The sequence below is a fragment of the Octopus sinensis genome, linkage group LG25 (assembly GCF_006345805.1).
Source record: "Octopus sinensis linkage group LG25, ASM634580v1, whole genome shotgun sequence".
NCBI classification, from domain to species: Eukaryota; Metazoa; Mollusca; class Cephalopoda; order Octopoda; family Octopodidae; genus Octopus; species Octopus sinensis.
The window spans coordinates 3,255,757-3,272,119 of NC_043021.1; the positions used below are offsets into that span (position 1 = coordinate 3,255,757).

Sequence of the window (16,363 nt, forward strand, 5' to 3'; positions counted from 1 at the left end):
GACCCCAGTAGAACCGTCCAACCCATGCTAGCATGGAAAACGGACGCTAAACGATGATGATGATGATGATGATGATGGCAAACATATTGTCAATTAACATAGATTAACAATTATTACAATCACAATATATAAAAACAATTGTTTTATTAATTAAACGGATTGCTTAAAACGGTAACAAAACACATTGAACATGAAAGAAAAACATTATGGACATTAGAACATTGAAAAATATTTCTAGAACTTAATAATGATCCATTGTCTGTGGAATGTAATAAATTGTTTGGCAACTTGCCCAGTAGAATTTTATATAAAGATTTTGTTCTGTTTTCTTTTGTCTGTTTGTTTTTTTTCTTTTTAAAACACGAAAGCTCTTACTCTCAGGCCTACAGCTATGTGCTTGTCCGTTCCCTTGCAGTAGAGCCATTTGAGTGAATATTAAAAAATGCTAATTAAGACTTTTTTTTAAAAATGCCATTATTGACAATGTTTCGACGAAAAGGCAACACACAACTGTTAATTTTAAAGAGTCAACAAGTGAAAAGTTACGTAATATTCAAACAGAAAAAATATCACAAAAGATAACGAGAAACAAGGAAACATTTAAATACAATGTACAATGGTCACTTGTAAAATGTTTTCTCAAACAACACATAAAAAAATGGGGGGGTTTTTAACAGAAATGTTTGTTTTTAACAGAAATATAAATAAACAATATTCAATTATCATTTTGTTGCTAACACCAAGATATGGGGAATGAAAATGGGGAGGAGGAAAAATAACTGACGATGCAATATGAAAAGTGTTTTTTTTTTTTGTTTCAATGTAAACAAGAAAAACATATACAAAGAGAAACTTGTTTTAACGATGTTATAACGAATGAAAAATCATAAATGAACAAGACTTCCATCTTTTATTTAACAGCCATTTGAAAATATTTCCAGGCAGACCTTTTTCGTCTCCGTCTTCTCCAGAAGTTCTTTTGTTCTGCAAGAAAAGAAAAACACTGGATTACTGAAATGTTCTACCATAAGATACAGAATAAGCAAATAAGTTAGTTAGTTAGTTAGTTAATTTTTTGGCTCAAAAGCAAAAAGCAAGGCCATGTAGGGAGACATGGAGTTATGTACAGGGTGGTGTTCATGTAAAGAGTTCAGGCCACTTGAGGTCAAGGGAGACTTTGAACAAAGCGGTTGTGGGCATCTTCACCATCTCGTCTGGCAGCTTGTTCCACGGATCCGCAACCCGGACGGAGAAAGCTCCTCTCCTTCGATTGAGATGAAATCGTCGCAGGTAGGGCTTTTCGGAATGACCCCGCAGCCGACGCTCTGGAGCAGGAGTGAAGAACAGCTCTTTCGAGAGGTTACACTTTCCGCTTATGATGTTGCGAGCGAGAATGAGATCACCACGGCGGCGGCGTTTTTCTAGAGAATAAAGGTCGAGTGTCTTCAGCCTTTCTTCATAAGACAAATTCTTGAGACCATGAACCATGCGGGTAGCCAGCTTCTGGACTCTTTCGAGACACTGTATGTCTTTGAGGAGATAAGGAGAAGAGGCTTGAATCCCGTAAGGAATAGAAACAAGAACAAATGGCTTTGTGATAATTAATGGGGGAGTCATCATCATCATCATTTAACATCTGTTTTCCATGCTGTCATAGATTAGAAAGGAGCTTGAATGGAGCTGGCCAGCTAAGGAACTACCCAGGCTCCATGTCTGTTGTTGCAAGGTTTCTGCAGCTGGATGCCCTTCTTAATGCCAACCACTTTACAGAGTGTGCTGGGTGCTTTTATGCGGCACTGGCTTCGATGCATTTACATGGCACTGGTACAGGGGCTTTTCAAATAGCCCCAGCACCAACAAGCCAGCAAGATTAGGGACGTTCAGCTGGAGAGAGATGCAGAAGACATGCAAGGACCACCTCAGTTTTACGTGTCTTCTGAAGTACAGCAAACCACCAAGAGTCTCCATCCCTTGTCATCCCCTCTGTGAGGCCCAACATCTGAAGATCCTTTTTCACCACTTTGTTGCATGTCTTCCACATGTTCCCTCCATGTGGAGGGAACCCTTCCACATGTTCCCTCCACAATAGAGATCAGCAGTTTAAGGGTTAGTAAGTTGGAAAAAAAACCCCCAAAAAAAAAACCCTAGTATTGCCAGGGAAATGGCTTTACCTGATATGCATAAAAAGGAGTGGGTAGGAACTACATATGATGTGCCTAGTGTAAACAAACCTTTCCGTTATAGGGACAAGGCTTGAAATTTTGGGAGAGGGGTACAGTCGATTACATCAACCCAAGTGCACAAGTGGCACTTATTTCACTGACCCCCAAAGGATGAAGGACAAAGTTGATGCTGGCAGAATTTAGAGATGGATGAAATGCCGCTAAGCATTTTGTACAGTGTGCTAACAATTCTGCCAACTCACTGCCTTAGCCTAGAGTAAACAACAGAAGCAGGGAAAGTGTACTGGAATCAGAGGCAGGCTAACACAAAAACAGGCTTTGTATGTGGCAGATGTACTGAAGCAGTTCACAGAAATATGTTCTATCAAATGGTTGGCTGGCTCATTAGAAGTTGTTGATAGCTTCTGTTACCTAGGTGATATAATTAGTTGGGGAGATGATTGTTCTGAAAGAATAATGGCCAGGGGCTGAATAAGCTGCAAAAAAGTTTAACCCTTTCATTACCATTTTTATTTTGAGATGTTCTGTGTTTCTTCCAATTATTTTAAATATAACAAAGAATTTAGTAAAATAACTTAGTTATCATTCATCTAGTGTTAGGAACATAAATTGTGACTAAGGTTTGGTGGAAGATTTTAATTCAAAACTAATGAAAACAAGACATTTATACTAAAGAGCCAGAGCCGGTTTCAACCGGGTTGGTAACGAAAGGGTCAAACCAACCACATCCAGCCCAAATGTTGTCTCAAATAAGCACCTGTCCAACTTGTGCTGGCATAGAAAATCGTCACTGTTTAACATCCAATTTTCCTTGGCATGGGTTGGCCGGTTTGACAGTATCTGAAGAGCTTTGGGGACTATACCAAGCCCCAATGTCTGCTCTGCTATGGTTTCTACAGCTGAATGTCCTTCCTAAAGCCAACCTCTACACAGAGTATACTGGGTGCTTTTTACATGGCACCAAGACTAGTGAGGTAATTAGTAATTTGCAAGACAAGATCCCACACAACTGAAGTATCCTCAGCTTTATGTTCTTTCTGTCCATGCTCCTGGAGAACCCAAGTGACAAAATTACAATGCTGACAGTTCAAATACTTCAGACATTCATCATCATCATTGTCGTTTAACGTCTGTTCTCCATGCTAGCATGGGTTGGACTATTCACAGAAAAGACAAATAAACTTTCTGCTCTCATGTTTTTGAGGGAGGTGGTTTTTTGGCCAGTGATGAGAGGTTAAAGTGGCTGAGGCACAGAAATAGGTGTCTTGCAGTAGAGGAGATATATAGCTACCCCAGTTGGAAAAGAAGGGAAGATAGCAAAGAGATGTCAGCACATACCCTTAAGTTACAGGAAGGTGAATATAAGAGAAACTGGTTCAGAGGATTGGACGGAATGAATGGAACAAAAAGACAAACAAAACAAGGAACGTTAAAACAAATGAAGGGAAACAATTTATGAATAGAGCAACTTAGCTGGGGTACGCATAAAAAAGATTTTTTAGAAAAACAAAGATGTGAGCATTAAAACTGCTTACCTTTTCAATGGCCTGAAGGAGTCTCTTCATATATTCCAAGACAGTGAAATATAAATATACAGATAAATAAATAATTCAAATTCTAGCTTGTTTGGTCGTTGGTTAGGGTAGATTCTGACTGAGTCTGTTGAAGGAGAGAGAGAATTGTGCTCGTCACATCTGCACGACTTTTAACCAGATTGTTAGCATCTTTAGTATTGTTCTTAGACTCGGCGCCTGTTTTCGGTAACCGAGGTACAGACTTCTTTTGCGGGCTTTTGTTTTTCTTCCACACTTTTCTTTTATGTTGAACCGAAGACTTTTTACTGAGCTTTTTCGTAGCCTCTTCTGGCTCCTTTCCTTTCCGTTTGCTTCCAGCCGTAGTCACATCTCCTGCAGACAGTGTCATAACCACAGTTGGGAGATGAGTCTGTTCAGGAGCATTTTCCTCCAAGAATCCATTTACACTTGGTGAAACTGGTTGAGGGCCATAGTTAGGTCTGGTAGAATCTGTCCCATGAGATTTCTGAACAGCCAATCCCGCATCCTCTGAGGTGGCATGCCCTTCAGCTTTATGTTCTTCTTGTTCATGTTTCTGGAGACAAGAAGAAAACCAAGTGACAAAGTTACAATGCTGACAATTCAAATACTTCAGTCCTACATGAACACGCCAAATATGAATTTTGCAATCAACCCTCTGCTTGCAAGAATGCTCACAGAAAGGACAAATAAACTTCCCACTCTCATCTCGAATAATAGACTCCTCGATTAGTGTCACTTCTTTTTCTGTGATAGAGTTTTTCAGTTCTTGATTATGACTTAAAACCATGTGTATGATTAATTCCATTTTCTTCTTATAGGAAAATGAGCATAATTTACAAGTCTTTTTAGAAGGGACTTTTACTGATTTTTTCTTTTTTTTACTTTTTACAGGGTTAATCTCCTTTCCATCTGAACTTGGAGCTTTCTTATTACCAGCCGTCACTTCACCAGACTCGTCTTCTGTGGACTTCCTTCTCTCTGAATCTGATAAAGGCTTTGTCGTATTTACAAATGGCTTGCCATTATCACCCATTGTAATTAATGGTAAGGGAAGAGGTTTAATGTTATGGTCTTTGAATTTATGCTTACGCCAGCAGTGAGAGCGTATCTTAGAAAGAGAGTAAAAACGGACGCCACAGTCCATACAGTTCCAAAGAGGCCAATGGAAGTGGTCACTGAGTAAATGCAAATGAATCTTATATACAGTGCTGAAAATTGAACAACACAACAAACACTTATATTTCCCCTGTTCGGTGGTAAAACATATTTTCAGTCGGCTGTTCAACATTGGTCCTCCAAGGCTTATTTCATTAAACCAAGTTTCCTTGATGTTCGGTGATGATGGCTCACTAGAAGCCTCCTCCTCTGTTAATTTCTCGTTATCCAGGCTGCGTGCATTCTCATCAATATTCGGAGCAGCGGCCCCTTGGCATTCTGCTGAAGAAATGGCAGAACTGCTATTTACTTGGCAGTTGTTCCCAATTTCATTGAATAATTGGAACACGTTTCGCTCTTTGTAAGGAGGAGTTGTTACTTTGGGAGAAGCTGAGGCGCTTGTGTCCTTGTTATCAGATTTCGAAATCACAGAATTGTCAACTCTTTTAAGAACAATTTTCAGTTTGCGGACTGGAGGTTTCCCTGTAGCTTTTGTTTTATCTTTTCCAGTCTTGCGTTTAACATATTTCCTTTTCTTTGCTGGACCAGCTGTCGAGTTTGCTAATAATCTCTCTTTTCTTTGAATAGCTTTCCTCTGCTTTAAACTTATATTATCATCCAGGTAGCTCTGTAATGCAGCAGTTAATTCCTTTGCAGATTCTTTACCCATTACATTACTTTCATCAGTTTTACCTTCTTTACTGAATGAGTGACTAGTATCAAATATTTTTTCGTGTGTGGAATCGTCTGTAAATTCTGCAGTTTTTGTGGCTTTTGAAGAATCTGAATTGCTCTCAGATCTGACCAGTTTTTCATTGGCTTTATGTGCAGTTTTCTTTTCCGTATCTTTTGCATTTAATTTTTTCTCAGCACAGATTATTTGACTGGAGACAATGATCTGCCGTGGCTTCTCAGAGTGCTTCAATTTTATGTGGTTGAGTATACGGATTCGGCTGGTGTCTCTGGCATTGCAATGTGGGCAGTGGATGAATTTGAGCAGATTGGATTCAAAGTGTTTAATGAGACTGTTAACATCGGGATGACCCACTTTACAATATCTACATGAATACGTAGATTTCGATTGATGACAAAACTGGAGATGGTTCGAGAATTCAGCGCGAAGATTTGTTCCAAACTTGCAACTGAGAATACTGCACTGGTACAATAGAAACATCTTATTAGTTGCATGCAAATCCATGTGCTGCAATAATTTCTCACTGGTTTCTGCTTGAATGCTGCAATGAGCACAAGGGTATATGGTAGCATCGGAGTGGACTTGTGTAAAATGTTTTGAAAAGGGTTCGGGTGTCAAGCTGGAAAACTTGCAATCTTTTAAACCACAAACATAAAAGCCACCAACAGAAGAATGTTCATCGACAGATTTTGCCTCACAGCCTAAAGATTGATCATCTGTAATTGCTCTCCTGCTTTCTGAGCCATTAGTAGAAGTAGGGGGTACAGTGTCACTTACACCATTAGGGGAAACCAGATTGTAAGGGTCTTCTGTTGGAGCAGCAGTGGGAGTTTGAACACTGTTTTGTTCTGTGGCATTTGGTGAAGTTCTAATACTCTCTGTTATAGAAATGGTTGAGGGAGCAGGAATGGATGAAGTGTTAATTGCTAATGTATAAGGGGGTGAATTATGGACACCATCTGCTGAATAAGGGCCAGAGTCTATGTGAGGAGTGGAAGGAGTATGGATAGTGTCATTTGCTGATGTAGCAGCAGCAGTACAAGTACTGACTTGTGTAAGGTTTGTGGCAGATGAGCAAACACTATTCTCTTCTAAGACAGCGGGAAATGTCTTGGAACCGTTTCCTTCTTCAGTCACAGGTGAGCAAACACTGTCTTCTGTCAGTGTAGTAGTTGAAATACTGGTACTGCTTCCATATCCATTTTCTTTAATTGCTGTCACGGTAGCACCTGTACTAGAAGTAGTGTTATTAGTAGCAGCAGTGAGAGGAGGTGTCGTCTCTTGTTGACTTGATGCAGTATCTGCAGATGTAGAACTGTCAAAAGATACGGAGGAAGCAGATTGCCGAAGCAACATTTCGTTGTCATCAATATCATCAATAACTATTACAGTATCAGAGTCAGAATTATCAGCAGTGAAATCTATGTGACTTTCTAAATTTACTTTGGGTTTTGCTGGTTTCAGGTAGTAGGTCTGTACTTTGAATGTAGTTTTTCCAGAAGACTCTTTCTTCCAATGAATTTCAACAGTTTTCGTCATCTTGTCGCTGTCGGGCAGGCAAAGCATGATGTTTCTCAAGATTGGACAATCAAACGTCTGCTCGTCTCCATGTGAGCAGAGCTTCTTCAACACATGGAAATGCCACATAATGTGAGACTTGAAATGAGTTAGCGCTATGAAACGTTTACTACAGTCTAAACATATGTACTGATCAGATTTACAAATGAATGACATTTTTTCAAAGCCTTCAAATGAACTTTTCTTGTCGTTTGGGTCTGTTTCTGAATTTGATTGACTCGGAACATTATCAACTTCGGTTAAGTTATCTGGAGCAGATTTCTTTTGAGAAAGAGGGGTATGAGAAAGAGATTGGTGTTTTTCTTTGTCTAACACAGCATTTGAACTGAAGCCTTGCACATCACTCAAAGCAGGTTTTTCACCACTTGAAATTTCTTCTGTGTTTCTGGTCTTTTTTAAACAAGTAAGTGAAACAGCTTCGGGAGAAGTGGTTTTAAGTCGGATCAGGTTTCTGCTGCCTTTATCGTAGTCCACATAAATGCCACTGTCCTTTGAAGCTGGGCTAAGACGACCACTAAGATTTAGCTGGACTTCAGTTTTATCTTTGTTATAACGATTCATAAAATGTACAGAAAAGTGTGTCTTCCCAGTAGGAAGTACTTCCCAGCTTATGAAGAAAGGAATCTGAACGTTAAAACTACTGTCCAAAACTGGAATGCATGGTAAAACATTATTTAAAACTGGACAAGACCGCTTGGTTAAACAATTAGGGTATGTACAAAGATGATCATGCGAATGGAAATGCCAGAGTAGATGAGAAATCAGCAAGTCATGGGAATACAGTTCTTCTTTACAATTCAAACATTCATAAACGTTTTGACATAAGATAATGGTGATAACACCTTTAGACTTCCTTCCTGTGTTGGGAACAGATTTATCCGAGTGAGTTATCAAGGAACTTAAATCGGATGAATTAAAAACGGGCAAACGCTCTTGAGAAGAAACCAAAGGAGGGATGGTATCTTTGATGCTGAGTTTTCTCACTGAGTATCCAGAGTGACCATCACTTGGGATTATTTGGCAAACATCAGCTGGCTCAGCAGTATTTCCTTCCATAGTTACATATACTGTGAAAGTGAGGTTGTGTTTCTCATCTCTTTTCCAGCACAATTTCAGCTGCTTCTTCAGAGCATTATCCTCCGAGAGACACAGTACAATGTAAGCCATCAAACAGCAAGTTCTCCCTGGCCTTTTTTCAGTCGGGCTATCCAAATAGTCACACTGATCCATGCATGAAGAGCAAAGCGCTAATTGACATTCTAAATGCCATAAAACATGAGCATAAAATGATTTAGTTGATTCATAACTACTGTTGCAATCCTGACAAAAATATATACCATGACTTCCACTGAATACCAACTGATTTTGTTCTACGTTGGGGAATGTGTGATAGGAGTTTTGTGAATAGTTTTTGGGCAAAGAGGCTTCAGTGTTTCCATATACCGATATGCTTTTGGAGTCAGAAGAGAGATTTGTCTTGTGGGCACTACTGATAGATAAATTAAGTGGAGCATCATCTGAAATGGTGAAAACCTGATCAGTTGTCTCCATTGGTTTATTTGTTTTGCCACTGTCGTATAGCCCAGCTACGTTGCCAACACCATGTTCCAATACAGAAGAGGAAATGACTTGCTTTGACTTCAGTTTTTCCCAGCTATAATAATCAGAATTATTAAGTTGCTGTGACACTGTATTCTTATGAGGACCGTTTCCAGGAGTATGCGATATTTTCTCAAAACCAAACACAGAGTTCGTCTCTAAAGATATAGAAGAATCTGAAGCAGAAGAGATTAATAGCCGAACTATTTTAGAAACAGTTGGACATTTTGATTTCTCGGTCAGAGAGTTGCAGTAGGGACAAAGATAATCTTTTGATGTGTTTCCATGGAGATGCCACCAAAGGTGTTTACGGAAAAGAGAAGCGCCACAAAATTTTTTCATACACTTTAAGCAGATAAAACTATTTTTCACATAAATGAAAGATACTTTGCGCTGTATTTTCTGCAAAGAAATATCATCTCCGATATACGTGGTGGAATCAGGTGACATGTTTGGTTGAACCGAAGTGTCGTGCGACTTGCGTACAAATCTATCTTTACATCCTTTGACGTTGTTTTCTTTCTTTGCCAATTCAGGAATTGAAATGCCTGATTTTTTAGCCGTGCCATCAGTTGTCTCTTTGTCTTTACTTGCTTCCGTTGGTAGCTCGGTAGTTTTGGCTAACTTTGATTCCATGTTACACACATCGTCGGAGTCTGCTTGCTTCCCAGTCTGTTTTTCCTCTGTTTCCATTCTGCTTTCATCAATGTATAGTTTTGGTTTCAATCTGATGTCTCTGTCACCATCATCAGCATCGTCATCATCATCATCGTCGTCATCGTCGTCATCATCATCGTTGTTCTTGTTGTTGTTGTTATTGTTCTTGTTCTTGTCATTATCCTTCTCGTTATCAGTTTTAGTGTTTTCAACCTGAGTTTTATGAGCATTTATAATATGCGAATATCTTCTCTTCTTAATTGCATTCGTAGAATTGTATATGCTGTGAACTTGCTTCTTTTTTCCAACAGTCACACAACTTGAAATAACGTTGGTCAGTTTAGTAATAGAACTAACAGGAGGTCTTGTTTTCATTTTGACTTTAATGGCATCGGGTTCAGTGTTAGCATCTTTTTCTCTGTTATCTGCGGCAGCAGCAGACTGGAGAACATCCATCATATCTGTACTCTAGTCAGTTGATTCACTGTTTACATAACTAAAGTGAAACCAGTCTTGAAGTTTTAATCTCTTAGACACACTTTAAATCCATGTTAACACAAGTCACAAACTGCTGTGTCAGACTATGATTATAAGGAAAAAAAAAAGGGGGGATAAAATACTATTTCCTTTTCAAAGCTGTTTGTTCTAATGTTCGCTTGTGGACTCAACAGATATTACTGGGTACTAAATACTTTCTTTGAGCGATAGAAATCTTTTTTACTTTTACTTTTTTTTTGTTGTTGTTGTTGTTTTGTTTTTGTTTTTGTTAATGAAATTAAGAAATATGTTCTCTAATGGAAGTCTTTTTAATATCGAAGTTCCAGGTTCCAGAGAAGTGAAGTCAAATATCCAGGGTTGTGTCCGATTTCAAATGATCTTTCATAATCTAGAAAATACAGAAGCAGAAAAAAATAAAAAAATAATATAATGAAAATCAAAAGATAAAATGAACATATCAAAAATTATACAACAATGAAAATTTCCTGCCTAATAACAGATTTTATCCTTAATAATATGAATAAGGCAGCACGCAGGCAGAATTGTTAGCATGCCAGAAAAAAATGTTCATCAGCATTTCTTCCAGCTGCTTATGTTCTGATGAAGGATCAAGTAGGTGTATTAGCTTGATGCTTGGGAAAAATAGGGAAGTCACTGACATTTTGAGCCTTGACAGAAAGGAATGAGAAGAAAAAAAAATGGGGAGAGAGAGAGAGAGGAGAAGGAAAAATGTATCTGGATTAATGGTTCCACTCACACACACATACACACATACATACATGCATACAAGGTTTCTTTTAGTTTCCCTCTATCAAATTCCCTTACAAGACTTAAATCAGTCTGGAGCTATAGTAGAAGACACCCATGCAGTGAGACTGAACCTGAAACTATGTGGTTGGGAAACAAACTTTTAAACCAGCAGTTTTCAACTGGGGTCTGTATCACCCTTAGGGAGCCCGTATAAGGTTATACTTCTACATTACACAAAATAGTTTAACAATTTTTTAAAGTAAAATTTCCAATAATATTTAGTTATAAAAATGTAATAAAATTATTTAACCCTTTCGTTACCAACCCGGCTGAAACCGGCTCTGGCTCTTTAGTACAAATGTCTGGTTTTCAAAATTTCTGAATTAAAACCTTCCACCAAACCTTAATCACAATTTATGTCCCTAACTCTAGCTTAATGATAACGATGTTATTTTACTTAATTCTTTGTTATATTTAACATAATTGGAAGAAACAGAGAGCATCTCAAAATAAATTCAGTAACGAAAGGGTTAAGCATCGAATGGCTATGAGAGGGTTCACCCAAGTAAAATAGGAATCAAAGAGGTCCACAGATAAAAACTGGTTGAGAACAACTGTTCTACATGTCTGTTATAAACCAAAATAAAAGTTCAACCACAGAAGCCGACTGAGCTCTTCACCATCTTAGAAAGGCTTTTATCAAACTGACATGTAATAACTTGCTGCACAAGTTAACATAAAGATATCACTTCTCAAATCGGTCATGAAGTCATTGACACCTGAGAATTTGTAACTGAACAGTACAAGTGATATTTACTAATAAACTAATAATTGTACTATTTTATGGATTTAATGGAAATGGCAATGGAGACAAAAAGTTGATGGTAGTAAATACAAAACACAAGTTGTTGTTGTTTAATATCAATAAACTGGGTTTCCATGACAACTGGAAAAATACCAGGTGAGGGTAGAGGAACTAGAATTGACATCTTCAATTCATAAACTTTTGAGGAAACAGAATAAATCTCCTTTTCAATTGGTTCTCAATCTCTCTATATATAAAGCTGAAGTTGTCTGTGTATGGCAGGTTTGGTAGCCTTCAACTAACACTGTCTCCTTCGAGACCCTGCAGTGCAAGTTGACCAAAATTGAGAGTATGATAGAAGAAGGCTTGCTCTTCCTTCCACAGAAGAAATTCAAATTGGACCATGTTAACACCAAAAATTATTAACATCAAAAAGGTGCTTTTTTTCTATGAAAATCCTTATTTTTTACTATTTTTTTACTGCTGTGTCGTCATTTTTCAGTGTATTTCAACCAGAAAAATGTTCACTTAAAGAGAATAACAAGCTACATAATGCAAAATTTTTACTTTTCAAAAATTCCAATTCTAAAGGGTCGAAACAAACCTGAGCAACACCGGGCGATACTGCTAGTGTACATATAAAGCTATAAATAATAGAACGTAAATATTGATTTCAAATTTTGGTACAAGGCCAGGAATTTCAGGGAAGGGATTAAGTCGATTACATCGACCCCTGTGCTCAACTGGTACTCATTTTATTAACCCTGAAAGGATGAAAGGCAAGTTTGGCCTCAGAACATAAAGACAGATGAAATGCCGCTAAGCATTTTATCCAGTGTGCAAACATTCATATATACACAAAAGCACACAGATACACGCACACACATTCATACATAGACACACATTCACACACACACACAAACACATTCACACACACACACAAACACATATCCCTTTCTATTTGCTGTGTCCTAAATAAGCTTTTTATTAACTACAACTTGTTCAGTTACCTATGTGAGACTTGCTCCAAACTTTTAGGTCACCTCAGTATGTTTTTTTGTCATCTATTTCAGAGGTTTTTGACCACAAAGAAAAGAGGTGGGGATGGCAACATTCATGAAATATTTTATTATCTGGGTGACTTGTTAACAGACACACTTCTGTAAATAATACGAATCCCATGCTAAACTAACCAATGACTGAAAAACCACCAGTTACCAAAATGAAGCGTCTGTGATACTCAGGTTTGAAATTGATAACTACAAGACTACAAACTGATATTCTCTTTTACTCTTTTACTTGTTTCAGTCATTTGACCGTGGCCATGCTGGAGCACTGCCTTTAGTCGAGCAAATCGACCCCAGGACTTATTCTTTGTAAGCCCGGTACTTATTCTATCGGTCTCTTTTGCCGAACCACTAAGTGACGTGGACGTAAACACATCAGCATCGGTTGTCAAGCAATGCTAGGGGGACAAACACAGACACAAACATACACATATATATATATATATACGACGGGCTTCTTTTAGTTTCCGTCTACCAAATCCACTCACAAGGCTTTGGTCAGCCCGAGGCTATTGTAGAAGACACTTGCCCAACATGCCACGCAGTGGGACTGAACCCGGAACCATGTGGCTGGTAAGCAAGCTACTTACCACACAGCCACTCCTGCGCCTATGTATGCAACTAAACACAAAAAGAACAAGGAAAATGTGTATATGTTTTTTTATGTGTATCTACAAAGTGTCTTGACAGGAAACATCATCCTTTAACATCTGTTTCCCATACTGGAATGTGTCGGATGTTTGGAGAGTGGCTGGAAAGCCAGGGAACTGCATCAGACTCTAATGTTGGCTCTCCACAGCTAAATGTACAGTGTACAGGGTACTTTTTATGTGGCACCAGCATTACTGATGTTAGCAACTAACAGGAAGAGTAGTATTGAGAGAGGTAGGTTTATGCCAAGTGAGGAGAGGTTAAAGTATGACAGGGAGACAGGAACAGGTGTGTTGCTGTAAGGGAGATACATGGTTACCCTGGTTGCAACAGGAGACTGATGATGAAGAAGTTTCAGGGTATACCCTGAAGTTACAGGAAGGTGAATGAAGAGAATTGTTATGGGACCACAAAGAAGGAAACAAATAAAGTTTGTAAATATTGTGAACATATTCTGGGATGAATTTAATGATTGAGTTAAATGAGAGAAACCAAAATTAAAAGAATCACATGAATATTTTAATTTGAATGAAGGAGGGGCAAAAAAATATGGTGTAGAAACGAAAACAAAAACAAGGAAGTTAATATATGTATTAATGAAGGATGTTTTTTTCCTGTTATTTTATTGACTAAATACATAATTATATATAATCATAAGTAAATTACCAAATAAGTATATAAAAATCTGAAGAGCAGAGCACTGGCATGGATGGCTGTGCAATAAAGAAGCACACTTTGCAACTATGTGGTTTTGAGTTCAGTCCCACTGTGCAGCACCTTGGGCTTGGAACATGGATGTATGATGATGATATTACCTACATATATATATATATATATATATATATATATATATATATATGTGTGTGTGTGTGTGTGTGGAGGCGCAATGACCCAGTGGTTAGGGCAGTGAACTCACAGTTGTAGGATCGTGGTTTCGATTCCCAGACCGGGCGTTGTGAGTGCTTATTGACCGAAAAAACACTTAAAGCGCCATGAGGCTCCGGCAGGGAGTGGTGGCGATCCCTGCCGTACTCTTTCGCCACAACTTTCTCTCACTCTTTCTTCTGTTGGCCTGCTCGCTTAGCCAGTGGGGTGGCATCATTTAAAGGCTAAAACAATGTGAAGCGCATTGTGACCAGCGATGTGTAGCAACATCTGATAGCCTGGTCGGTCATGGTTATCACGGTGATATATTTATATATATAGCACGAAGTACTGAAGGACAATCTCAGGATGCTGAACCTTCTGGACAAGATGACAAAGGACTGGGAGACCTGATACCTTGCTGTTTTCAAGAAAATCCATCCTCCACGAGTCCTGTGATGGTGGTGTCATGTAAAAAACACTTGAACCAGTGCCACATAAAAGCACTGATACCAGAGCTGTGTTAAAGGCACCCAGCACACACTGTAAAGTGGTTGGCATTAGAAAGAGCATCCAGCTGTAGAAACCAAGCCAAATCAGACTGGAGGAACCTGGTACAGCTTGCCAGCTCTGGTCAAGCTGTCTAACCCATGCCAGCATGGAAAACAGATGTTAAAGGATGATGATGATGATATATATATAAAATTTGAAATTCAACCCTAAAATCCGAATAACCATCAGCTATCTGAAAAACTTGAAAATCCTCACTTTGTTCTCAAACATAATGATACTGTGAAAAACATCTGAGAGGATTCTTTGTAAAATAATAAACTGATGGCTGAAATATAAACACCAGACAAATAATTGGGCTAATCAGTGAGTCATGATTGCCATTTAAGAGACAATTATCATAATTAACTAAAATATAAGCCTCAAAACAACAAGGTGATAAAACTAAATTGGCTGTCTGGTTTAACATTCCCATTTGACCCTTCACTGCTTTTAGCAGAGGCTATTTATTATGCTGGAAATATTTGGGTCAGTCTTAAGCTGGAATTATAGATAACTTTTAGGATATCTTAGATGTATTACATCTTACTGGAGTAGCCCTGAGACACAGTTTCTCCTTCCTAGGTGTGGTAAGAAGTTTCCTTCCCAGCCATACGATTCTGGGTTCAGGTCCATTTAATGGTACCTCAAGCAAAGTGTCTTCAATTATAGCCTTGCGTCTACCAAAGCTTTGTGAGTGGATTTGTAAATGGCAACTGAAAGAAACTTATATATATATTATAGGAAAAAATTATAGTGAACATTAAAATTGTGTATGTATGTATGTATGTATGTATATATATATATATATATATATATATATATATATATATATCAATAATAACAAAGGGTAAAATTAATTAATTAAGAAGTAATCAATAAATTTCACGAAGTAGGATTCGGTATGAAAACAGGACCGCTAACATGGTAAATTTTAGTAATACTAATAAAAAGTGTTCGGCAAAAGAATTGCGTCGCCGCATACCGAAGTTCAGAAATAGCAACCAAAATCTTAGCCATTTCTTCTACTTTAAAAAGGGTCTTCCAGAGAACTCAAAATACTTGAAGTTTAAACACACAGGCAGAGGGTAGTATCCATACTGATGAAGAATACGGTTGGTAAAGTATATATTTTTTTATATTCTTTACGTAAGACCTAATTCAGAAACGCGCGTCCGTGGATGATCAGATATCGATTGATTTTCGTTTGCTTTACCCTCTGCCTGTGTGTTTAAACTTCAAGTATTTTGAGTTCTCTGGAAGGCCCTTTTTAAAGTAGAAGAAATGGCTAAGATTTTGGCTGCTATTTCTGAACTTTGGTATGCGGCGACGCAATTCTTTTGCCGAACCCTTTTTATTAGTATATATATATATATGATTCTATCTGACTACTACCTTTGCTTATACTGTCTTCTTCATAAGCTTATCCTCCTAGTGTTCAGAATTTTTCTGTCGTCTTGGCGTAACAGCCCTCAACGTTTGCTTTTACACCCTTAATGTAGTTCTCAGGGAGATTCAGAATGACACTGAATGCGACAAGGCTGGCCCTTTGATATTCAGGTACAACTCATTTTTGCCAGCTGGGTGGGCTGGGCTGGAGCAACATGAAGTAAAGTGTCTTGCTGAGGGACACAATGCACTACTAAGAATTGAAATCAAGACCTTCTGATCACGAACCAAATACTCTATGCACCTTGTCAGCTAAAGAGACCAACAGAATAATAATATCGGACCAATTGAAACAATTAAAAGTTAAA

The 16,363-nt window shown here is 38.2% G+C and overlaps 1 protein-coding gene across 3 annotated transcripts in view; it reads right to left on the reverse strand.

Moving 5' to 3' along the window:
- Positions 1 to 260: 260 nt before the first annotated feature.
- LOC115224377 overlaps positions 261 to 16,363 on the reverse strand; it is a 49,390-nt gene continuing 33,287 nt past the window's right edge. Inside the window, exons 2-4 of one of the 3 annotated variants that reach the window (XR_005003816.1) lie at positions 9,584 to 10,308; positions 3,719 to 9,550; positions 261 to 984 (exon numbers count right to left, since the gene is read on the reverse strand). Coding sequence is in view for 1 of the 3 variants with exons in the window: in XM_036513275.1 (XP_036369168.1) it covers positions 3,801 to 9,881 (6,081 nt within the window). In the remaining 2 variants the exon portion in view is untranslated. Of the gene's footprint in view, positions 985 to 3,717; positions 10,309 to 16,363 lie in introns of those variants that run through there. The other 2 variants (XR_005003815.1, XM_036513275.1) reach the window with 2 other exon arrangements.